This window comes from Hypanus sabinus, chromosome 4 (genome assembly GCF_030144855.1).
Source record: "Hypanus sabinus isolate sHypSab1 chromosome 4, sHypSab1.hap1, whole genome shotgun sequence".
Lineage (NCBI taxonomy): Eukaryota > Metazoa > Chordata > Chondrichthyes > Myliobatiformes > Dasyatidae > Hypanus > Hypanus sabinus.
Window position 1 is genome coordinate 78090422 of NC_082709.1, and position 25857 is coordinate 78116278.

The following is a 25857-nucleotide window of genomic DNA, read 5'->3' on the forward strand; positions in this document are numbered from 1 at the left end:
CTCTCTGATCTCTCGCCTTCCAGCTTCTTGCTTCCTTCCCTCCCCCTCGCCCATCCTCTGCCAGCTTGCACACCTCCCACCTCTTGTCCTTCCTTCCACCCTCCTTCCTTTTCAATCCTGGTGAAAGGTCTCGGCTCAGAACATTGACTGTTTACTCCCCTCCAGAGATGCTGCCTGACCTGCTGAGTTCCTCCAGCTTTTTGTGTGTGTTCTGGATTTCCAGCACCTCTTGTGTTTACAATAAACTTATCTCTGTTAATAACCTTCACACCTAAAATGAGTTGGGGGCAGCTTGCAGGTGTTGTCACAGGTAGAGATGGGCCAAAGGGTCTGTGGGGGTGATTGACCCTGACCCGGTGACCCCTCGCAATTGATTTGCTCCCGGGTCACTGGGCCATGTACTCTCTGAACGATGTTTCCTTGTCCCTCAGATTATCCGTCCGGAATCCTGCCTTCCTTGCGGCAAACGGATCAGGTTTGGGAAGGTGGTACTGAAGTGCCGTGGTTGCTGCCTGGTGTCTCACCCGGACTGCCGTAGACTGTGCCCCACCCTCTGCGCACCCAACTTCACCCCGACCTTGGTCAAAAATGGAGAGGTACGACCCCAGGGTCCCGCAGTCCACATGGGGCAGTTTGTGTCTTCACAGGATCAGAATCCAGTTTGGTATTACTGGCTCATGTCGTGAAGTTGGTTGTTCTGCAGCAGTAGTACTTTGCAATACATAACAAGAAAAACTACAAATTACAATAAGCACATACAAAAATTTAAATAAATGGTGCAAAAAGAGCAGAAAACCAGAAAAATTAGTGAGGTAGTGTTCATGGGGAGCATGGGAAAGAGGGAGGCCATGTGACTACTGGTGGGCTGGTGGGTGCTTAGCAACAAGGTGAGGATGGGTAACAGAGTGAGTGTAGGCAAACAGGGAGGTGAGGGTCGGAGTTAGGGGGGGAGGACAGGCTGCCTGCCAGCAATGGGTAGAACGTGGGCCAGGCTGAGTTTGGCTGGAATCGGAATCAGAGTCCTGTTTATTATCACTGACGTGTCATAAAATGTGTTGTTTTGTGGCAGTGTTTGTGTAATACATAAAATTTACCATAGATTACTGTAGATCGCAGGCGCGTATAGAAAGTGCTGTGTGTATGTTGCATGCGACCTTGAGATTTGTTTTTCTGTGGGCATTTTCAGGAAAATAAAGTAATACAACAGAATTTACGGGGAAAAACTCGTAAATAACAAAGACTGACAACAGCCAATGTGCAAAAGAAAACAGATAGTGTAAACAACAAAAGCCAGTCTGTCGGAGTCGACAGCCAGGTTAGAGGGTGGTTGGGGGGGGGGTGGTGTAACTAAAATATTTTAAAATTCATTGTGTTCTTTTCTGGAACTTTGGATATTTGGATATGCATCCACAAACAACGGACACTGTTCAACCACAAGAAAACACTTTATTAGAACAAGCACAAATACAATTCAGAAAGAGTGGAAGTCGCAGTCGTGGCAGGACAGAAATCAAAATGGTTCCCATCATCCATTAAACAAGTCACTGTCGAGGGTAGCCACTGGCCTGGCAGTATTGCATGCAGCCTTTCTGTGTGATTGCTAGTACTCTTCCATCCCCTGGTGGTACCAGCTGTACACCCCCACCCCCCCCCCCCAGTCTCTCGTGACCAGCCCAGACAAAGATTTCTCACCGCACTCCTCCATGGCTGCTGACTCCTCAATCTGAAAATGTTGAGGACTTGTTCTCGAAATGATTGCACTCCAGCGAATGCTTGTCTGGCAGACTCCTGTTACTTGGGCATTTGCCAGCGAGGGGTCACGTTTAACTTTTTCCTTGCGGGATTGGCTGGACACTAGGGTGGAGGTGGACAGTCAGTGCTGGTGCTGTGGACGTGGTCGCTGAGCTTGGGGTAAAGGACTGTGATGGTCCTGGAGGTGGGGTTCTCGTCAGCTGGAGGTTATACCCATCCTTTCTAGTAGGAGGTGGGGAATTGGTTGTGATGAGATCTCTGATGCCCCCTCCAGGGAACGGTTGCTGACTTCGCTCCTCCAACAACCCCCATGATCCCATCGCTCGTCATTCATTGCATCAGCGAGATTGAACGCCGGGGGTTACAGGAGGTGAGGACGGGACCCGCTACCTTTGACATGACACTAACAGCACCCTCGCACCCTCCAACCCAGTGCCCCAATTACACCCTTTGACCAGTTAAGCCACTAACTCGCACACCTTCGGGATGTGGGTGTCCTGGGGAGAACGTACAAACTGTTACAGACAGCAGTGGGGAGTCAAACCTGGGTCACTGGAGCTGCAATAGTTTTGTGCAAACTACTGCCCCCCCCTTAAACCTGCACCCTCTAGGTTTTAATTTCCCCCTACCCTGTGACCTTGTCTATACCCCTCACCATCTTGTAAAGCTGGATAAGGTCAGCCCTCACTCCCTACACTCTGATCCTGTCCAGACTCTCCCTAACTCAAACGCTCCAGTCCTGGTAACATCTGTGAACGTTTCCCCACCCTCTCAGCTTAATGACATCCTTCCTATAGCAGGCGCACCAGAACTCCACACAATACTGCCAAGTGTGGCTTCACTGGCGCCTTGTACAACTACGACATGATGTCCCAGCACCCAAGTGCTGACGTTCATCACTCGGTACCCTGATTGAGGCCCAGAATTCCCAATGCCTTCCTCACCTCTCTGTCTACCAGTGACAGCACTTTCATGGAACCATGAACCTGTACCCCGGGACTCTCTGCTCCACTCCCAGGTCTTCTGCTGCTCCCTTATCTTTCGAGGGTTTAAATTTAATTATCAGGTCAACAGTATGTTCCCAAACTGTAGCACTCAATACCAAAAACTCAGTTGACATTTTTAAATACCAGCTCAAAACTTATTTATCTTTGCTTTGAACTAACATTTTGTCTTTTATTTTCATATTTATTTATATCTTGCTTTCATGTTTTCACTTCATTGCATTGTAATGCACTTTGTATGAAAAGTGTTCTATAAATAACATTATTACCACTAAATGTTTATTTTTTTCCCTTGGCTCAAGCTGATAAAACCTGAGTTATGGCCATAGTATAGTATTGTAGCTTTCTGGAGATTGCCACAGAAATTGCTGTGTAGCCCTAACTGTTTAGAGCTATTGTGTAGTGACTCTGGGATGATGGATATTACTATCGGGACTGAAAACCCTGTCCATGCTCCATAGTCTTTCGATTTCCTCTTTTAATTTGACATATTTCTGGTGTTACAACATGCCCCGCAGACCTACCATTCATTCTGTCCTGTCCTGGTTTAATGTTACAAGATGCACCCCCTCACACTTGGCTGAGTTGATCTTTTACCCAGGTCCTGTTATAGCCTTAAACAGTAACAGCGTACGGTTACTCTATTTCCGGTATCTGCAGAATCTCTTACTGATGATTTGTGGTCTTTCTGTGTCCACCACACTATCGTTTAGAATTTTATCTGTAAAGTTCCTACCAGGTTCCCAGGTCACCGGCTGGGATTTCATTGGACAATGACCAGGATTAGGCCAATCAGCCCATCGAGTCTGCTACACCATTCCATCACAGATGATTTATTATCTCTTGCAATCTCATTCTCCTGCCTTCTGCCCATAACTTTTGATGCCCTGACTAATCAGAACCTATCAACCTTTCCTTTAAATATACCCCATAATTTGGCCTCTACAGCTGTCTGTGCCAATGAATTCCACAGATTCACCATCCTCTGGCTAAAGAAACTTCTCATCTCTGTTCTAAATGGGCGTCCATCTACTCTGAGGCTGTGCCTTCTGGTCCTAGACTCGCCCACTGTAGGAAACATCCTGTCCACATCCACTCGCTCTAGGCCTTTCAATATTCAACAGGTTGGCGTAGTTGGGTTGACTTGAATTGTTGGGTAATGGGTTGTTTAGACCCCACCTTTTCTGTGGAATAGTGAGCCATGCTCTCTCTGCACCCCCCACTGCATGCTTACCCAGGGATTTACTGTATTCCCCATTCTCTGAACACCCCACCCCCTGCCCCTGCCAGCTGGAGATTTACTGTGGCCCTGTGATCTGTTTGCCTGGGTAATCAATGTTTCTGTTCTGTCAACACCCTTTCCTACCCCGACCAGCCAGGGATTTACCGTATTCCTGGCTGTGAGCGTACGGTGAGGGAGCTGAGGAAGCACTACGTGCGAGGGAAGGGGCTGCCGCTGCTGAGCCGCGTTACGAACATCCACGTCATCTGCGGTCTGCTAAAGTACTTCCTCCATAAGCTGAAGGAGCCAGTGGTGACGTTTGGACTCCAGCCGACGTTCCTGGCCGCTACCGGTACGGTTCGGCCTTCGGGATTCTCTGCTCTGTCCCCGGCCGCAGCAACAGGGCTGGAGGGGCCGAGGGGAGGAGGCGGTGGGGTGAGGAAGATGGTAGTGTAGTGTTTAGCACAACACTTTACACTGTCAGCAGCCCTGGTTCAATTCCCACCCCTGCCTCTTTGAGGAGTTTGTACGTTCTCCCCATGACCTTGTGGGTTTCCTCCTGGTGCTCTGGTTTCCTCCCACAGTCCAAAGGACCAAGGCGAATCGAGGGTGTGCCATGTTCGTATCAGAAATATGGAGACACTTGCTGCTGACCCCAGCACATCGTCTGGTTGGTGCAATCAAAGCATCTCGCTGTATGTTTCAACGCAGATAAATCTAATCTGAATAATCTGTGGATTAAATTGCTGGTGGAGATGGTGGATGAGGTTTGATTTTGAGGTTTAAGAGGTGTTTGGATAGGTACATGGATGGGGGATTATGGAGGGCTGTGGTCCAGGTGCCGGTCAATGGGAGTAGGCAGATTAACAGTTCAGCACAGACTAGATGGGCTGAAGGGACTGTTCCTGTACTGTGTACAGATAGATCAGGGGGTTTAAACAGTGAGAGACTGGGTGGTGCTGATGTTCAGGATGACTTGTGAGTCCTTGTACACTTATCACAGGCCCACTCCACGCAAGGGAGGCAACCATCAGAGTGGGGAGGGGGGGGGGAAATGGTGTGGATCCTCTGAGAGGATCTGACAACAGCAGGGAAGATTGTCGCGTGTACATGGTGAAATGCCTTGTTTCCGTCAAACCGGTGAAGATAGTGCTGGCTGGTCTGACAACTCCCATACCGAACCCGTGCGTCTCCGGAGCACCTGGAGGAAACCCTCGCACGTACAGACTCCTCACAGACAGCGGTGGGATTGAACCCCGGTTTCTGGCTCTGAAGTGTCACACTGATCAGAAGCGACAGCACGGTGCTGGAGGAACTCAGCGGGTCAGGCAGCACCTACAAACCAGTCGGCACCTCGGTCTGAGACCCCTCAGTACTGGAAAGGATGGGGGAAGGAGTCAGAATAAGGAGGTGGGAGGGGTACAAGCTGGCAGGTGGTGGGTGAGAACGGGTGAGGGGGAAGGTGGGTGGGTTGGGGGGGGAAATGAAGTAAGAAGCTGAGGGGTGATCGGCAGAAAAGGTAAAGGGCTGGAGGAGGAATGTTTCCTACCCGCCTCCCCACCCCCTTCTTATTCTGGCATCTTCCCCCTTCCTTTCCAGGCCTGCTGAAGAGTCTTGGCCTGAAATGTCAACTGCTTCTTCCTCTCCCTAGGTGCTGCCCACCCCGCTGAGTTCCTCCAGCATTTTGTGTGTTAGTCTGGATTTCCAGCATCTGCAAAATATCTGAAATATGCTAACTGCCACACCGTTGTGTCGCCCCCAACTGCAGTTATTGAGACCGTGTTGAGTCTCTGCTGGGGAATGGTGGGCAGCTGTGGGGTGTGGACAGGAAAGGATGTGCTTGTTACGGGAGGTAGGTGTGAGTGTGTAATGGACACGTGGTAAACTATGGACACGGTTTCTGTTTCTTCAGATCTCCCTGCCGAACACAGCCAGGTGGAGCTGTGCCGAGCCCTGGCCACCCTTCCCTGCGCCAACCGTGAGACCCTGGCCTACCTTGTCACGCACCTGCACAGGTGAGCAGCCGTTTCAGGCTCTCCTGCCGGCAATAGTTCTGTGGACCAACAGGGGAAGGGAAGAACACTTGACCACCAACCCCTGGGATTTTATCCACCAGTTTATGTTTAGAGATGCAGCTCGGTAACAGGCCCTTTCGGCCTAATGACACCACTCCACCCAGTTGCACCCACGTGACCGATTAACCTTCTAACCTGTAATCTTTGGACTGAGGGAAGAATCCCATGCGGTCACAGGAAGAACAGACAAACTCCTCACAGACAGCGGTGGGAATTGAACCTGGGTTGCTGGTAACGTGATAATGTTATGTTGACCACAGCATTACCGTGCCCCTTTGGCCTGGAGCCTTTGTTAGGGCTGTGGGATCCCATCTGAGGTGGGAGAGGCCTGTTCACGACCCCTTCTCCTGTCTGATTGCCCTTCAGTGAGGGGTAGAGGTACTGACGGTCTGGAGAAGTTTGGCCTTGTGACCTCCAGCACCCATCCTGCCTGGGGTTGTGGGGAGGGAGTTTTCCATTACTCTCTCAGTGCATGGACCAGTACGACACAGGAACAGGTCTTCCGGCCCACAGTGTGGTGTCGAACCAAATAAATCGGTAATCAAATGGCCAACTAAACTGCCTGCACGATGTCCATACCCTTCCATCTCCCTCACATTTGTGTGTCTATCGAAACGTGTCTTAAAAGTCCCTAATGTTTCTGCCTCTACTACTGCCCCAGTAATGTATTCCAGGCACCCACCTCTAAACTAGCCCCCCCCCCCCAAGACTGCTAAATGTATACCCTCTGATTTTCTACATTTCAATGTGTGGGTAAAAAGAATAGTGTCTGCCTATACCTCTCATAACCTTATAACCATATAACAATTACAGCACGGAAACAGGCCATCTCGGCCCTTCTAGTCTGTGCCGAACGCTTACTCTCACCTAGTCCCACTGACCTGCACTCAGCTCCATTCCTTTCCTGTCCATATACCTATCCAATTTTACTTTAAATGACAATACTGAACCTGCCTCTACCACTTCTACTGGAAGCTCGTTCCCCACAGCTACCACTCTCTGAGTAAAGAAATTCCCCCTCATGTTACCCTTAGACTTTTGCCCCCTAACTCTCAACTCATGTCCTCTTGTTTGAATCTCCCCTACTCTCAATGGAAAAACCTCTGTCAGATCTCCCCTCAACCTCTGCCACTCCAGTAAAAACAACCTGAATTTATCCACATGCCCTTAATCCAGACAAACATCTTCTGCACCTTCTCCAAAGCCTCGACATCCCTCCCTGAGTGAGAGATCAGAACTGTCCGCAATACTCCAGACACGGCTGAACATGAGTTTTATAAAGTTGCAACTTAATTTCCTGACTTTTGAACTCAAGATCTCAACTAATAAAGGCAAGCATGTCCCAGAGCGCATCCCTGCAGACCACCGCTAATCACAGACCTCCGGCTAGAATAAGACCCTTCAACCCCTACCCTCTGTCTTCTATGGGCAAGCCAGTTCCGAATCAAAACTGTCAATACACCAAGGATCCTATGCATTTTAATCTTCTGGATGAGTCTTCCATGAGGGACCTTGTCAGACACCTTAGACAGTCCATGAAGACAACATCTACAGCGCTACCTTCATCAGTCACCATTGTAACCTAATTTTTTTTTAAAAAAAGCTCAAATCAAGTTAATAATATAACTTGCCCTGCATAGAGCTATGCAGTCTCTCCCTAATTAGGACATGGTTTACCAAATGTTCATAGATCCTATCTCTAAATTCTCTCCAGTATCTTCCCTACCACTGTCCTGAGACCCATTGGTCAGAAGATTCTGGGATTATCCCTGGTTCCCTTCCTGAATAATGGGACAACATGAGCCACTCGCCAGTCCTTCAGGACCTCGCCTGTGGCCAGAGAGGTTATGAAGATACTGGTCATAGCCTCAGCAATCCCTTTTGCTGCTCTGAATAACCATGTTGGTATTCTGAAGTTGTCTGGTTATGAGAGTGTCCTGACATGATGGGGGTGGGGGAATCTGGGACAGTGGTAGTGGACGTTGGGTCAGATGTGATGCCCCCTTGCCCTTCAGCTGCTGTTGGGTGGGGGAGACACGTGAACTGACTGGCTGACCTCTCCCTGCCTGTCTCCCCTGACCAGGGTAATTCGCAGCCCAGCGTGCAGGATGGATCAAAGAAATCTGGCCCGAGTCTTCGGCCCAACGCTGGTGGGACACGCCAAGCCCGACCCTCACCCGCTGGAGGTGATTGAGGACATGAAACGGCAGCCGGAGGTTGGTCCTGGGAATGCCTCGCTGGGGGGGGCGGGGGGTGGTGATTGGATTAGTCAGCACCAGCTCTGGCTAGGATCGTGAGGCTGCATGTTCTGGGTGACTGAGGGATATCTGGCCCCAATGACCTGCTCCCGATCACTCCCTCTTCTCCACACTCTGTCAGCTCTCTCCCAGAACCTGACAACATTCCCCTTTCCCATTCTGATTCCCCTCACACACCTTCCCTTCTCCTCACCTGCCCATTTCCTCCCTCTAGACCCTCTCCTTCCCTTTCTCCTATAATCCACTCTCCTCTCTTCTCACTGTCCTCCTTCAGTCCTTCTGCTCTTCGAGCCTCTCAGTTCTCCTCCACCCACCCTCCTGGTCTCACCTATCATCTACCAGCTCCTCCTCCCTCCCACCTACCTTATTCTGGCTTCCTCCGCAGATCTGATGAAGGATGGTCCTTGGAAGGTATTTGGAGGGACCAGAAGTACGATATTTGGATGGATGGGGACTGATCAGTGTTTTTGTGTGTGGTAAGGCATGTCTAATCTTGTGTTTTTGAGGAAGTTGCTGGGAGAGTTGATGAAGGCAAAGCAGTGGATGTTGTCTACTTGGGCTTTGAGAAGGTCTCACATGGCAGGTTCAATCGCTTGGCATTCGGGATGAGGTGGTAAACTGGTTTAGTCATTGGCTCTGCGGGAGAAGCCAGAGAGTGGTGGTAGATAGTTCCTGCTTTGTCTGGAGGCCTGTGACTCAGAGTGCCACAGGGATCAGTGCCGGATCTACTGTTTCTCATCTATATCGTCGATCTGCTTCTTTTTTTTTCCCTCCAGTCCTGATGTAGGGCCTGGCTGAAAACGTTGACTGTTTACTCTTTTCCACAGATGCTGCCTGGCCTGTGTGCGTGCTTTGGTTTATGGAGAACAGGAGTTGAAATGTTTTGCTTAATTTGTACAAGATGTTGGTGAGGCCTCATTTGGAGTATTGTGTACAGCTCTGGTCACCTACCTACGGGAAAGCTATGAACAAGACTGACGGAGTAGATTTCCTTCGTGCAAGGATGTTGCACAACTCGAGCATCTGAGTTACAGGGAAAGGGTGAATAATCTAAGTGCAGGTCGATGAATCTAAGCAGATTAACGGCTCAGCATGGGTTCTATCACTGTGAGGTCTCGGCCTTATGAATCCATCCCAGTCTCGCATCACCTTGACTGGGAAATGCATCAGTGTTGCTCAATATTCTCCACTATGACTGGGTTTAAACTGTGGAACTCCATCACCTTTCCCCAGAAATACACATGGTTCAAGGTGATGCCCCCCCCCCCCCCGGGGCAGTCAGGGATGGGCAATAAATGCTAATATATTTTACCAAATTCACTTTGCGAGCAGATTCCATAAAGCGGAGCAGCCTGTGTTCACTTGGGGCCGGAGAGGAGGGTGGGGGTGGGGGGAAGGGAGAGGAGGGTGGGGGGAAGGGAGAGGAGGGTGGGGGGAAGGGAGAGGAGGGTGGGGTGCAGTCAGTGGGGTCGCGCAGTGTCAGAGCTGCTCTTCTCACCTCGTGCAGGGGGGAGTTGCCCTCACTGCAGTGAGGGAGCTGGTGATGGGCAGGAAGGGTGGGCGGGTGCCTGATGGAAATTCATGCTGGGAGGTTTGAGGAAAGGGGGGATGAGTGTTCGTTAGAGTCCAGGGCATACCTGAGAGGGTGTGTTGGTGCAGGGGACCTAGATCCACATGGATACAATTCCCTGTATATCGAGAATGTGCTCATAAAGTGTAAAAGTTCACAAGTAAATTTATTATCAAACTATGTGTCACCAGGCCTTCACTGTAAAACACAGAAATATAATAGTCAATGAAAAACCAGACAGACAATGCCTGAAGTGATCCTCAGTCTGCAGAGCAGGGGTACTGTTGACCCATCAGCACTCTCTGGATCAGACAAGCTGGAGAACTGTGTCTGGTTCTGGTTGCCACACCTCAGGAGGACCGGGGGTGGGGGGGGGGGGGCTCAGAGGGTGTGGGAAAGATTCGCTGGGATGGTTCAGGGGAGGAGGGTTTCCAGCCCCACTGTCAGAACGGAGAAGCCCAAGGTGGTTCTCTTCGAGCAGAGAAGATTGGGAGGAGAGGTGGGATTGAGGTGGGGCGTAAGACACGAGCAGAATTGAGCAATTCAGCCCATCGATTCTGCTCTGCCATTCCATCATGGCTGATTTATTATCCCTTAACCCCATTCTCCTGTCTCCTCTCAGTAATCTTTGATACCCTTACTAAATTAAAAACCTATCAACCTCTGCTTTAAGGGTCGGCACAACTTTGTGGGCAGAAGGGCCTGTACTGTGCTATACTACTTTGTTCTAAATATACCCAATGACTTGGCTTCCGTGGCAATGAATTCCTCAGATTCACCACTGTCTGGCTAAAGAAATTCCTCTTCTTCTCTGCTCTAAATGGATGTTTTGTATTCCGAGACTGCGGTCTGGTCCTAGACTCTCCCACTATAGGGAACATCCTCTCCATATCCACTATCTATGCCATTCAATTTTCAGTAGGTTTCAATAAGATTCTTTCACCCCCCCCCCCATTCTTCTATATTCTAGTGAGTACGGCCCCACAGCCATCAAATGCTCCTGAACGAGGTTGGGACAATGTATCGGGTTGCTGCCGTTAAACGGGTTCCTATTGAAACCAAGTACCCACAGCACCGGGCTCCCTGAGTGAGGCTGTTGCATTGAAAATGGCTCCGAGACAGTTTAGGGATTCCTTGGGAAACCAGCTGAGCTTTGCTAGAGAGGGTGGACAAGCTTGGCTGGATGTTGGAGTGAGGGGTGGGGACTTGAATGCAGTGCAAACACCAAATTGTCTTGATATGGTTGCTAGAGGAACAATATTTCCTCTTGAGGGGGTGAAATTTAGAAGCAAGGGCCAGTGTTCATTAAACAAATAGTTCATGTGTTTGTGAGAAATGAGATGTAATATTGGCGGTTCAGTCACACAGCCGGGGACCGAGTCCAGCTGGTCTGTGCTGACCAAGATTTGCATCTGTAGTTTGGCCCATATCCCTCTAAACCTTTCCCATCCACATACCTGTCCAAGTGCATTTTAAAGTTGAAGGTGGAACAATTATTGCTAAACAAGGGAATTAAGATGTTACTGGTGTTGAGAGGGGAAAAGTTACAGGGGTTAGAGCAATGCAGAATTGGAGTTGTAATCGGATCTAGAACATAGAACAGCACAGTAAAGGCCCTTTTGGCCCACAATATAGTGCTTACCTGGTACAATACTCTAAGATCAATCTAACTAGTCCCTCTCACAGCCCTGCATTTTTCTGTCATCCATATTCCTATCTAAGTGTTTCTTAAATGTCCCTAATGTATCCTATCATTGTTAAACAGGATCAGACGGGAAGGGCTGAATGGTCTGGTGCTGTGAAATTTGGGGAGTCTGAGCTGCAGCTGTGGCTCCACTCTGCCCCCTGCTGCCCATGAGCTAAAACTGCAGCCAATGTATCGGATCCCAGATCCCTGTGGAGGGGATTTTTGTAGGTTAAGCTGTTGGACACCAGGCCCTCAAAGGAAACAGGAATTCAAGGCATTATCTGAAGCTGTTCAGGTTCTGAGAAAGCAGATTAGTGGGTTGAACACAAGAGATTCTGGAAATCCAGAGAAACATACACAATGCTGGAGAAACTCAGCAGGTCAGGTGAACTACAGAAGTGAATAAACAGTCGATGTTTTGGACCGAGACCCTTCTTTGGTAGGGTGAAGGAAGATGTACTGTGCTCCTGGAGTCGATGGATGGAAGGTGTTTGAACCCCTGAGTACAGAGGGGTGAGCATTTAGACATTTAACAGTCTCAAATACAATACGGCACAGTAGGAAAGATACTCAACCCAGGGACCTCAGGGAAATTAAAGACTGTTAAATGGAAGGAAATGACCCAATATTGACAGCTGATGGCGGCCTGAAGTTTGAACATGTATCGTAAAAGAGTCCGTTCAGTCCACTGAGTGAATCTGGCAAATGAAAGGGTTAATGTATGAGGAGAGTTTGATGGCAATGGGCCTAAACTCGCTGGAGTTTAGAAGAATGAGGGGGGATTTCATTGAAACCTATTGAATATTGAAAGGCCTGGACAGAGTGGATGTGGAGGGGATGTTTCCCATAGTGGAGGACCAAAGGATCAGAGAGCACAGCCTCAGAATAGAGAGCTGTCCTTTAGAACAGATGAGAAAGTTAGTTAGCTAGAGGGTGGTGAATCTGTAGACGTCTGTGCAGGCAAAGTCATTGGGTATAAAGTGGAAGTAGATAGGTTCTTGATTAGTTGGGGTGAATGGCCTAATTCTGCTCCTAGGTCTCGTAATCTTGTGGCTCATGATGCTGAATTAAACTAAACCTCCTCCATCACAGTCTATATCCCCTCCCCATTGCCTTCACATGTCTACCAGCCTCTTAATTGTCATTATTGTATCTGCTTCCACTACCCCAGCAGTGTGTTTCAGAAACCCACCACTGGGTATTTCAAAATAAAGAACCGTCTTCTCCGTTAAACTACCCCATTTACAAAAAAATCAACAAAAATGGATCCAACGGGTAAAGAGGTAAGGCAGTGGGGAACAGATTAGATGGAGTGTGAGTCCTCAAGGATGCGTGCTTGATCCACTGCTCCTGTCTCTACACGCACAACAGCATGGCTCGACAGAACTCAAACACCACCTACAAATTTGCTGATGCCACAACTGTTGGCAGAGTCTCAGACGGTGACGAGGAGGCAGACAGGAGCAAGGTGAAGCAGCTGGAGGAGTGGTGTCGAGACAACCTTGCACTCAATCTCAGTAAGACCAGGGAGTTGGTTGCGGCCTTCAGGAAGGGAAGTCGAGTGAACACGCCAGTCCCCATCGAGGGGCCAGCAGTGGAAGAGTGAACAGTTTCACGTTCCTGGATGCTTCACCCGCTGAAGAAGATCAGCAAATCACAGCATCTGTGTTGCACAGAAGATCTCAACTGGGTCTAACATGGTGATGCAATCACAAAGGCACACCAGCTTGATGAGATTTGGCATGTCACCAACATCTCTTGCACGTTTCTAAAGATGTTCTGTGGAGAGCATTCTCACTGTCTGGTGCGGAGGGAGCTACCGCACAGGACTGGAAAAAAGCTGCAGAGGGTTGTAAACTCGTCCAGATCTGTCATGATGCTAGCCTGTCCACCATTGAGGACATCTTGAAGTGTTAACTCAAGAAGGCAGAATCCATCATTAAGGACCCCAATCACCCAGGTCATCCCCTCTTCTCATTGCTCCCATCAGGGAGGAGGTACAGGAGCCTGAAGAAACACACTCAACATTTCAGGAACAGCTTCTTCCTCCTCCACCATCGGATTTTTGAACACTACCTCACGACTTAACTTCCTTTTTGCACTGTTTATTTGTTAGGGTAATTGGCAGTAACTTTGCATGGTTTGCAGCAGCAGAACAACAGATGTCAGGGATAGTAAATCTGCTATTCTTTATTTGACCTGGTGAGGTTAAATGAGAGGTGTCACAACACAGGTCACATTTGGCTTAGGACCAGCTTTCAGCCCCTCCCCCACCCACCCGTGGGGAAACTCTTGAGTGTCTTGTCCTAGCTTGTCTTCAGTGGGAGGAGCTGCCTCACCCAGCTGTGGCTACCCCCACCTTGTGGAGATTGGAGAGCTGCGGTGGGATACATGCTGTGCGTGAAGGAGGGTGTGGAACACTCACCAGGGCTCCAGCTCATCCTCCATCTGACTCCCGTTCTCAAACTCGTCTCTCTCCAAGTGTCCCCTCCCTCGGGAAGTATCTCCCTCTCTTCCAGCACCCCTCATCCTCCCCTCCAGTGTAGGCTCCAGCTGACAGCTGGAAACGGCTACAGGAAGGATTCCATCTTGTCTCCAACCAAGCCTTTGGCTATGAATGCCAGTTCTCCAGTCTCTACCTCAGACAGAAACCACCTTCTCTCCCCACTGATTCTCCCTCACCTGAGTGTCTCCAGCATTTTCTGAAATTTTTTATTATTACAGAATGTGAGAGTGTGTGATGGGACAGTGTAGAGGGAGCTTCACTGTGTCTGACCCTGGGAGTGTGTGATGGGACAGTGTAGAGGGAGTTTCACTCTGTGTCTGACCCTGGGAGTGTGTGATGGGACAGTGTAGAGGGAGCTTCACTGTGTCTGACCCTGGGAGTGTGTGATGGGACAGTGTAGAGGGAGCTTCACTGTGTCTGACCCTGGGAGTGTGTGATGGGACAGTGTGGAGGGAGCTTCACCCTGTGTCTGACCCTGGGAGTGTGTGATGGGACAGTGTAGAGGGAGCTTCACTCTGTGTCTGACCCTGGGAGTGTGTGATGGGACAGTGCAGAGGGAGCTTTACTTTGTGTCTGACCCTGGGAGTGTGTGATGGGACAGTGTAGAGGGAGCTTCACTCTGTGTCTGACCCTTTTTTTTTTATTATTACAAAATCCTTTATTACAAATATCAGTGCTATACAATATATACAAAACAGTGGCAAACACAATTACTGCACTACAAATAGACAATAGACATTACACCAGAATGTTGCCATCCCTATCTACGATGGCATTTACACCCCGCGGAGCCCAACGATCTCGAAACTCCTCCAAGGCCGCTGTGGACTGCGCGTGTTCTTTTTCAATAGTTACCCAGGCACGAACATACCCCCTAAACATTGCCAGGCAGTCTGCCCGGGGAGATCCTCCCGCCACCCGTTTCCAAGACCCACGGATGGCGGATTTCGCCAGCCCCAGGAGCAAGTTGACTAGGACATCCTCATCCCTCCATGCCCCCTTCCTTACTGGATGACCATATATAAACAGGGTGGGACTAAAATGCAGCCAGAAGGCGAGAAGCAGCCCATGCAAATATGCAAAAAGAGGCTGCAGCCTCACACACTCCATGTACATGTGGTACACGGTCTCCTCCAGCCCGCAGAAGTGGCATGTGGGTGGGAAGTCCATGTACAAACTGAAAAACTTATTGCAGGGCACTGCCCTATGCAGTACCCTCCAGCCGAGATCCCCCAGGTGCATGGGAAGAACCCCGGCGTAAAGGGACTTCCAGTGGGGACCCTCCTCACCTCTGGGTGGAAGGACAGACCGCCATGGCGTGTCGGGACGGTGTACAAGGGCAAGGAAGTGGAGGATGTGGAGTAGCAGCCCATACAGATACCTCCTACTTGCATCCCTGAATGGGACTGTGGGTATCGATGAGAGACGGCTCAAGTTGTGCGGACACGGCTCCCGGAGAAGATTGCGGGGTCTGGGCCCCACCAGCAGCTCGGCCTGAGTCGGTCCACACAACTGAGCCGCACCGACAGCCACTGAGGTAGGGCAAGGGCCGGCCAGGACCCCGCCCTCCGCCTGAGGAGGGGATTCCCGGCCTGAGGCGACCATGTTCCAGACTCTCAGCAGGTCCTGATAGAAGCCGGGCAGACTCTGCAAAGCAGTACGGCTGACACCCGCCGGTGGTAACCGCATGTCTTCATGAAGACAGCAGCCCCTCCGGAGGAAGAAAGTCGCCAACACGTGCCACCTGGGAGGGTGCTCGGCGTACAGGAATCTCTGCAGAGTCCTGAGGCGGAGAGCCGCCAGCTGCGTTCGGACGCACACCAGCGACTGTCCGCCCTCTCTCACTGGGAGGCTCAAGACCGCTGCAGAGACCCAGTGTTTCCTGTTGCCCCAGAAGAAGTCCACTAATTTCCTCTGCAGTCTTGCAACAAATGGGGCAGGTGACCATCCGATACCACAACATGGAGGCCACCAGCTGATTTATGACCACCACCCTGCCTCGATAGGAAAGCACCCTGAGAAGGCCTGACCAGCGCCCCAGCCAGGCCATGACTTTCATCTCCAGGTCCTGCCAGTTCGCCAGCCAGGTCTCCCCAGAAGGACTCAGGTAGACTCCCAGATAGAGGAGACGCCTAGTACTCCACTCAAAAGCTCTCATCTCCTCCGGCAGGGAGTCCACCTGCCACTGACCCACTAAGAGTCCGGAACATTTCGCCCAGTTGATCCTGGCGGAGGATGCCGCCGAGAAAACGTCTTGGCACTCGCGCATCCTCCGCAGGTTATTGGGATCTGTCATCATGAGGAGTACATCATCGGCGTAGGCCGAGAGGACGACCTCCATGTCCGGTTCACGCAGAACCAGACCTGTCAGTCTTCGCCGTAGGAGGCTCAGGAATGGCTCGACACAGATCGCATACAATTGACTGGACATGGGGCATCCCTGACGTATTCCTCTCCTGAAGGGAATGGGTGCTGCCAGTGATCCATCGACCTTAACAAGGCACTCTGCGGCAGAGTAGAGGAGCCGAACTCGGGCCACAAAGTGTGGTCCGAGCCCAAAGGCCTGCAGAGTGCCCACCAGGAAACTGTGGTCTACCCGGTCAAACGCCTTCTCCTGGTCAAGAGAAAGAAACGCTGCCAGGGTCCCAGTCTCCTGGTGCAGGTGGATCAGGTCCCGTACTAGGTGGACATTGTCCTGGATGGAGTGGCCCGGGACTGTGTAAGATTGGTCAGGATGAATCACCTGGCTCAGTACTGAACCAAGACGGTTGGCCATTGCCCGGGCGAAGATCTTGTAGTCCGCGCACAAGAGGGAGACCGGGCGCCAGTTCTTTAGCAGGCGAAGGTCTCCCTTCTTGGGCAGCAGGACCACGACAGCTCTCCGCCATGAGAGGGGCAATTCCCCGGTGGCTAGGCTCTCCCCTAGAACAAGGCTGTAATCGACCCCCAGGACATCCCAAAAAGCCTGATAGAACTCCACACTCAGACCATCTAAGCCAGGGGATTTACCCCTCCGGAGTTGCCGAAGGGCAGCAGACAGCTCCTCCCCAGTCAGGGAGGCGTCCAGACGCGCTGCGTCATCAGGGCTGACCTTTGGCAAATCTTCCCAGACCTCACTGCACGCCCCGGATCCGGTGAGAATAAGGACCGATAGAAAGTGCGGACTTCTTCGATAATTTCGTCAGGATCCGTGATGGAGGAGCCATCAGCAGCCAGTAGCTCCACCAGCTGCTTTTGAACTCCCCGCCACTTCTCCAACGAGTAGAAGAAGGGTGAGCCGCGGTCCAAATCTTGCAGTATTTGGATCCGCGACCTCACATAAGCACCACGGGACTGCTGAAGCTGCAGATACCTGAGTGCGTCCTTCTTCTCCTGGTATTCCTGCCACGTTTGATGGGCTCCACTGGTCGGACCAAGACGGGACTCTAGGTCAAGCAACGCTCTCTCAAGCCGCTCAATCTCAGAGTCCCGCCTCTTCGTCGACCCCCTAGTGTACTCCCGACATAAAAACCGGATGTGGGCCTTGCCCACATCCCACCACAGCCGTAGGGAGCCAAACTCTCTCCGTCTCCCTCTCCAGGTGGCCCAGAACGCTCGGAATGAATCCCGGAATCGGCTGTCCTCCAGCAGCCGGTTGTTAAAGTGCCAATACCCGGATCCCACCCTAGGGTGCAGAGGAGTAAATTCCAACCACACAAGGTGATGATCCGGGCACGACATCGGCCGCATGGAGGAAGCCGACACGTGGGAGACATAAGCCCGAGAGATATACAGGCGGTTTATCCGGGAACCCCCCTCTCTCGATCTTCTGGAGAAGGCGCTAGAGTCAGGGTGAAGATTCTGCCAGCTGCCCACCAAGTCAAAGGAGCCGACTAGCTCCTTTAACCTTTTTGCCGATGCTGGGTCGCGTTGGAGGCCCGAGCGGTCCTCCACCTCGAGGGTACAGTTGAAGTCTCCCCTGAGGATGACGCAGTCCCCAGGATCGATGGAACTCAGCAAGGTGGACAGCTGACAGAATAGGCGCGTCTGCATCACCCCGCGCCTCGGAGAGTACACGTTGATAAAATGTAACGGTATACCATCCAGGCGCACAGCCAGGTGGAGCAGACGGCCGGGCACAACATCTTGGACTCCTACGATTTCTGGCCGGAAGGTTGGGGCCAACAGGATCGCCACCCCACAAGAGTTGGAGCTAAGGTGACTCATGTAGACCCCGCCCTGCCACTCCAGGAGCCAAGTGGACTCGTCCCCCGGGGTGGTATGGGTTTCCTGCAGGAAACTCACCGCGTATCTCCCGTCCCTGAGGACTGAGAGATTGTTATACCTGCGGAGAGAGCCCCTGCTACCGTTCACATTGAGACTAGCTATGGTAAGCTTCATGTCGGGAGCACACTAGGCCTCAGCACCAGTACCCTTCCCACTGAGAGCGATGGCGCCCTCAGCCGCACTCTCCCGAAGAAAACCGAGAATATCCTTTGCTTTCCGGGCCAGACTGCTACCATCGCTACCCTGTGACCCACCATCTCCCGAAGGAGCGAGGCTGCTTTTCATCCTGATGTCCCGCACCAGGTCATCCAGGAAGGATTTCAGCTGCCGCCTGTCATTCCCTGACACAGCATTCCCCTTCCCCTTCCGTCTGAGGATGACCCTCAGGGACTTCACCAGCCTCGGCATGCTAGGCCAGCGAAGCGAGGCTAGTTTAGGCCGATGCTTTGCACCAACGGAGGAGTGAATAAACTCTCTGATCTCCTCCACAGGTATCAATGGGGACTTCACTGGAGGGGTGAGGATGTCCATTGTCTCGCTGTCAAATGAATCCCCCTCCAACCCCTCACTGCAGACAGATCCCCCCCCCCCCCCATCCTCCTCAGGTGGTGTATAAGGTGGCTGCCCCTGTAACCTACACTGAACAGTGGGTACCTCCCCTATACCTTCCCCCTCCACTGTCGCAGCAGTCTTACCCACAGTTGCGATGATGGAGGGAAAATCCCAAGGGACTCCCTGCAGGCCATTAGTTGATGGGGTCGGCATGCAGGTTACATCACCCTCCCCAGGAGATAGGCATGAAGGGGACCCCAGCAGCTCTGGCCCAATGGATTCACAGGCAGCCTGATGCTGACTGTGAGAGAGCCTGGTCTCCTCTCCACCTGTACTACTTAATACATTTCCCTCCAGGGAGGCACTTACTGCTAAGTCCTGGGTGGAGGGCTCCAGGTCTGTTTTAGGCTTGCAAACAGGCCCAGCACTAGCTTCATGCATAACCACACCACCTACCCCAGGACTGGTGTCTACATCTGGGGATTCAGGGTTAGACACAACTCCCACCCGGATCCCCACCCCTTTCTGGGACTCCCCCTCATCTGCATTCTCTGCCCTCTTGGGGGAACAATCCCATCTCCTCTTCAAGCCGGAGGAGCACACAGGTGCAGAATTCACCGACAGCGCGGTACTCTCCGCTCCTATCGCCCCGTCCAACCATACGCTTCCCCGAGCCTCCCTCTCCACCTCAGGGCAAATGGGCGTGAGCTCTGCAGTCTCGGGGGCTGACTTCTTCACGTGGTTCGACTTCTTCCTCGCTTTCTTGCCCCGCCCGGACTCCACCCCGTCCCTCGCCTGAACCTCCCCACACGTAGCCCCAGGATCACCCGCCTGAACCACAGGGGTAGGAGCAGACGTAGGAATAGGGGCAGGGTTAGAGACAGGGTCAGGGGCAGGAGCAGGGGTCGGCACAGGTGTTGGAGCAGGGATGGGATCAGAGGCAGAGGTAGCTGGGGCACAGGTTCCTGAAGTGGACTCCCTGGGTTTTCGGGTGCTAGGACAGTCCCTCCGAAAGTGCCCCACCTCCCCGCACGCATGGCACCGTGGGCGCTCAGAGCTCCAATACACCTGATAATCTACCCCCTCGTGCAGGACAGTAAACCGGCCCTCAACTTCATCCTCCCTTTCCAGTTTCATGAATACCTGTCGCCGGAAAGAGATTATGGTCCGGAGGGTGCGCCTCCTGAATTTGTGCCTGATGGCAGTTATCTCTGACCGTACTTGCCCCAAGCGGGCCAATGCGGGAAGCAGGTCCTCATTGGGGATGAAAGGCTTTACGTGACCGAGGACGATGCGTTGTGTGGGAGCTGTCACTAGCTCCATCTGTAAAAAGATGTTCTCCACCGTGATCCCCCTACTGAGGGCCCGATGCACCAACTCATCATTCCTCAGGTAAAACACCGCCTTCCCGAACTCCTTCTCAGCGGCCAAAACACCATCTCTCCCCAACAAGTCCTCCATGGCCTCCGCGCACTTTTCCAGCGTAGTTCCAGTTCGCAAAATACATTGCACCCCGCGTTCAACTTTCACCGTCCGAAACAGGGCGTTGTCCGAGGCCGGAGAGGCAGCCGCCTTTGCATAACTCCCCGCAGGCCTGCGACTCCCTGCAGACTGGTCCGGCATGTTACTTCTGTGTCCAAACCGAGAATGATACGGTGGTGCAGGTTAGAAAGTCTCGGAGCGAGTTGAGTAACTGGCGGGAAAAGTTTGTACTCGACGGTACCTTGCTGGCTCAGTGCCAGAAATTCCAATGCCAGGAGAGGCTCCATTAGTCCTGTAGAAACTTCCAGGCCGTGAGAGGTCGAGACATCTCAAACGACGGTTCGGCTCCAACACCGAACGAGAATCCAGACGATAGAGATGGAAGGAGGTTGCCCCGATGTCAGTGGGGACAAACAACGTCGTTTGCCTCCGGTTTTGGGAACGAAACTGCTTCACGGCGAGTTGCCAGCGGCCACAGCTGGGAGCTACGCAGTTCGAAGCCGTCAACGAACCCCGTCCAAACTGCCAGAAAAACTCCAAATGAAGCTCCACTCTAAACCAGCCGCTCACTTAGAAGTTCAAGGGACGTTGGAAACCAATTTCCAAGCAATTCAAGACCTTCATAAAGTAGTTTTTCCCTGATTTCTCCCAGCGTAATCAGAACAGCTCCACTCTGTGTCTGACCCTGGGAGTGTGTGATGGGACAGTGCAGAGGGAGCTTCACTCTGTGTCTGACCCTGGGAGTGTGTGATGGGACAGTGCAGAGGGAGCTTTACTTTGTGTCTGACCCTGGGAGTGTGTAATGAGACAATGTAGAGGGAGTTTCACTCTGTGTCTGACCCCGGGAGTGTGTGATGGGACAGTGTGGAGGGAGCTTCACTCTGTGTCTGACCCCGGGAGTGTGTGATGGGACAGTGTAGAGGGAGCTTCACTCTGTGTCTGACCCCGGGAGTGTGTGATGGGACAGTGTGGAGGGAGCTTTACTTTGTGTCTGACCCTTTTTTTTTATCAAATTTTATTCAAGGAGTGAAAAGACAGAGCCTTTACAAGTATAGGATTTCCATCCATGGGCATTCAAATAATGGGAGTGTGTGGGGGGACAGTGTAGAGGGAGTTTCACTCTGTGTCTGACCCTTTTTTTTTATTACAAAATCCTTTATTACAAATTTCGGTGCTATACAATATATACAAAACAGTGGCAAACACAATTACTGCACTACAAATAGACAATAGACATTACACCAGAATGTTGCCATCCCTATCCACGATGGCATTTACACCCCGCGGAGCCCAACGGTCTCGAAACTCCTCCAAGGCCGCTGTGGACTGCGCGTGTTCTTTTTCAATAGTTACCCGGGCACGAACATACCCCCTAAACATTGCCAGGCAGTCTGCCCGGGGAGATCCTCCCGCCACCCATTTCCAAGACCCACAGATGGCGGATTTCAGCCCCAGGAACAAGTTGACTAGGACATCCTCATCCCTCCTTGCCCCCTTCCTTACTGGATGACCATAAGAGTGTGTGATGGGACAGTGTGGAGGGAGCTTCACTCTGTGTCTGACCCTGGGAGTGTGCGATGGACCGTGTGGAGGGAGTTTCACTCTGTGTCTGACCCTGGGAGTGTGTGATGGGACAGTGTAGAGGGAGCTTCACTCTGTGTCTGACCCTGGGAGTGTGTGATGGGACAGTGCAGAGGGAGCTTTACTTTGTGTCTGACCCTGGGAGTGTGTAATGAGACAATGTAGAGGGAGTTTCACTCTGTGTCTGACCCCGGGAGTGTGTGATGGGACAGTGTGGAGGGAGCTTCACTCTGTGTCTGACCCCGGGAGTGTGTGATGGGACAGTGTAGAGGGAGCTTCACTCTGTGTCTGACCCCGGGAGTGTGTGATGGGACAGTGTGGAGGGAGCTTTACTTTGTGTCTGACCCTTTTTTTTTATCAAATTTTATTCAAGGAGTGAAAAGACAGAGCCTTTACAAGTATAGGATTTCCATCCATGGGCATTCAAATAATGGGAGTGTGTGGGGGGACAGTGTAGAGGGAGTTTCACTCTGTGTCTGACCCTTTTTTTTTATTACAAAATCCTTTATTACAAATTTCGGTGCTATACAATATATACAAAACAGTGGCAAACACAATTACTGCACTACAAATAGACAATAGACATTACACCAGAATGTTGCCATCCCTATCCACGATGGCATTTACACCCCGCGGAGCCCAACGGTCTCGAAACTCCTCCAAGGCCGCTGTGGACTGCGCGTGTTCTTTTTCAATAGTTACCCGGGCACGAACATACCCCCTAAACATTGCCAGGCAGTCTGCCCGGGGAGATCCTCCCGCCACCCATTTCCAAGACCCACAGATGGCGGATTTCAGCCCCAGGAACAAGTTGACTAGGACATCCTCATCCCTCCTTGCCCCCTTCCTTACTGGATGACCATAAGAGTGTGTGATGGGACAGTGTGGAGGGAGCTTCACTCTGTGTCTGACCCTGGGAGTGTGCGATGGACCGTGTGGAGGGAGTTTCACTCTGTGTCTGACCCTGGGAGTGTGTGATGGGACAGTGTAGAGGGAGCTTCACTCTGTCTGACTCCGGGAGTGTGTGATGGGACAGTGTAGAGGGAGCTCTACACAGTGTGGTGAGGGTTTGGAATGGGCTGTCAGAGGAAGTGGAGGAGGCAGGGACATTAGTACTTGAAGCAGTTGGTTAGGTACAGGTCTGAGGAATACGGGTGCTGGAAATTGGGTCTGTCTGGGTGAGCTCAGTGGACTAGTTGGGCTGAAGGGTGTCAAAGGTTACGGGGAGAATGGGATTGGAAGAGATAATAAATCAGCTGTGTTGTTTCTCTTGCTTGAGATTCCTGAAGGTCCTGAAGGTCCGGGCCGTTGCTCAGCTGTGGTTCCACTTGCTGCTGTTCTTCCGTCCCGCAGGTCGTGGAGCGTCTCCTCTTGCTGCCCCCTGAAGTCTGGAGCCAGGTCGTGTCGAAGGCACCTGCAGGAAGTGGAGCCTGTGAGCCTAAGCCTTTTGTGTCTGGTGAGAAATGGGGATCTCCTTGATCTGGGTTGGAGGTGGCCAGATGGGCTGTTGGTCAGGAAAGGGGGTATATGATGGAGTGCGCGAGGGGGTTACTAGATATCCTTAAGGCAGGAGCAGGTGGGCCATTCAGCCCATCGAATCTGCTCCGCCATTCTATCGTGGCTAATTTATTATCCCTTTCAACCCCATTCTCCCTGTAACCTTTGATGCCCTAACTAATCAAGAACCAATTAATCTCCAGTTGACAGCCTCCACAGCCATCTCCACAGATTCACCTCCCTCCTCATCTGTTCTAAATGGACGTTCCTCTCTTCTGAGGCTCTGCCCTCTGGTCGTAGACTCCCATACTATCAAAAAGATCCAGTATCTAGGCCTTTCAATATTTTATAGCTTTCAATGAGATTTCCACTCCCCACTCCCATTCTTCTAAACTCCAGTGAGTACAGGCCCAGAGCTACCAAATGCTCCTTGTGTTAACCCTTTCATTCCTGGAACCCCCTCTGGACCCTCTCCAATGCTAGCACATCTTCAATAAGAGGCACAAGACCATGGGAGAGACACCCACCCAGTGAGGAACCTTGGCTCAAGGCACTGTGTGAAACTGCTTAGATCCAGGCAGATGGAACCCCTCAACTTAAACCTCCTGTCAAGCTTAAATACATGAGATTCTAAAGTTCAAACTAAAATTTATTATCAAAGTACTTAGATATCACCATATACAACCCTGCAGACGCACTTGGCAAATATATAGAACAGCAACTGTAAACAGGATCAATGGACATCAACTGTGCAAATATAGTTAATAGCATTAAATAACGAGGATGAAATAACGATCTAGCAGAGTCCTTAAATGAATGTAGCTGTGCCCTTTGTGCAAGAGCCTGACGGTTGAGGGGTAGTAACTGTTATTGAACCTGGTGGTTCGAGTCCTGATGCTCCGTACCTTCTACCTGATGGCAGCAGCGAGAAAAGACCATGGCCTGGGTGGCGAGGATCTTTGATGGGTGCTGCTTTTCTATGGCAATGTTTCATGTAGATGTGCTCAGTGGTTATGGAAGTTTTACCCATTTTGTACTGGGCTAAATCCACTACCTTTCTGAAGGATTTTCCGCTCAAAAACATTGGTGTTCCCGTACCAGGCCGTAACGCAGCCAGACAGCGCACTATCCACCACACAGCTACAGATGTCTGCCAGTGTTTTTGATGGCATGCCGACTTGATGAGATTCTGCAGATGCTGGAGATTCAGAGTAACATACGCACAATTCTGCAGGAACTCAGCAGATCAGGTGGCATCTATGGAAATGAATAGATGGTATTTTGGGCCATGTCTTGATGAAGGGTCTTGGGCTGAAATGCCAATGGTTTATTACTCTCTATAGGTGCCACCTGACCTGAATTTCTCCAGCATTTTGTGTCCGTCTGTCAGCCTGGCACGTTCTTGTGTGAATACTGGGGAGGCAGTGAAGACTGAACTCTGGAAACGTTTGGCAGGGAGACGTGGTAGAATACTGTGTTGGATTTGCGGAATAGGGGATCCACAGATGCTGCATGCACTGTCGTGTTTCCAGGGTTTGTTTCAGACTTCGGGCGTTTGAAGTTTTGTGTTGAGAAATGGGTGTGAAGGGGGTTAGATGCTGTCTGGACTCAGTCCATTGGCCATAAAGATTCCTGCTGACCCCTGAAGCCTGATCTTTCAGGTTGGTGGGTCATCGGAGATCGGGCTTCACCAAAGCTACAGCATTGCTCAGCCAGGAACCCTTCACATCCGTCTGCCTGGAGAATGACCGCTCGCTGGACCCAGCGTTTGGAGGAGATGACCTGCTCACTATCTGGGAGTGCACAAAGGAACAGTCACTGCTGGAATCTCAGATGGCAATAGTGGTGCTGATGTTAGAACTGTAGAATTATTACAGCATAGGTGGGCTGAATGGTCTCAGTTCTTGTCAGCTTAGGAAGTAATTGTACATCTCATCTCCTTTTAAACTTGTCCAGTCTCTCCTCCAACCTTCTCTGTTTCACAAGAATCACCCTGGCATTGTCCTAATGTACCTTTTCCAAACCTTCCCTGGGACCTTTCTGTCCTTCTGAAGTGTGGTGAGCAGAATGGACAGAGATCCCCAGCTGTACCTGGTCCAGGGTCTTGCTGGTTCAACGTCACCTCCCAGCTCCCTCATACCCAAGTACAGTACTTGTGAATCTCTGCTCCTTTCCCATCTATCAGGGTAGTCCATGTGTACTCGTCTGTCCTGTAATGTTGATTAAACAATCTCTCCTTTCCCAGGAGTTGCTTATAAATAAACATCACAGTGCAGTAAGGCCATTTGGCCCACAATGTTATGCCAACCTACACTAAAATCAATCTAACCCTTCCCTCCCACGGAACCCTCCATGTTTCCTTCTTCCATGTGCTGATCTCAATTTCCTAACATGAAGACACACTT

General features: G+C 51.3%; 1 protein-coding gene across 1 annotated transcript in view; it reads left to right on the forward strand.

Annotated features, from left to right (window-relative positions):
- The window catches only part of LOC132392129 (rac GTPase-activating protein 1-like), a 49475-nt gene that overhangs the window by 10947 nt on the left and 12671 nt on the right, over positions 1-25857 (forward strand). Inside the window, exons 10-15 of the mRNA XM_059965978.1 lie at positions 432-596; positions 2027-2122; positions 4132-4330; positions 5891-5993; positions 8137-8269; positions 23309-23411. Coding sequence (XP_059821961.1) covers positions 432-596; positions 2027-2122; positions 4132-4330; positions 5891-5993; positions 8137-8269; positions 23309-23411 — 799 coding nt within the window. The remainder of the gene's footprint in view (positions 1-431; positions 597-2026; positions 2123-4131; positions 4331-5890; positions 5994-8136; positions 8270-23308; positions 23412-25857) is intronic.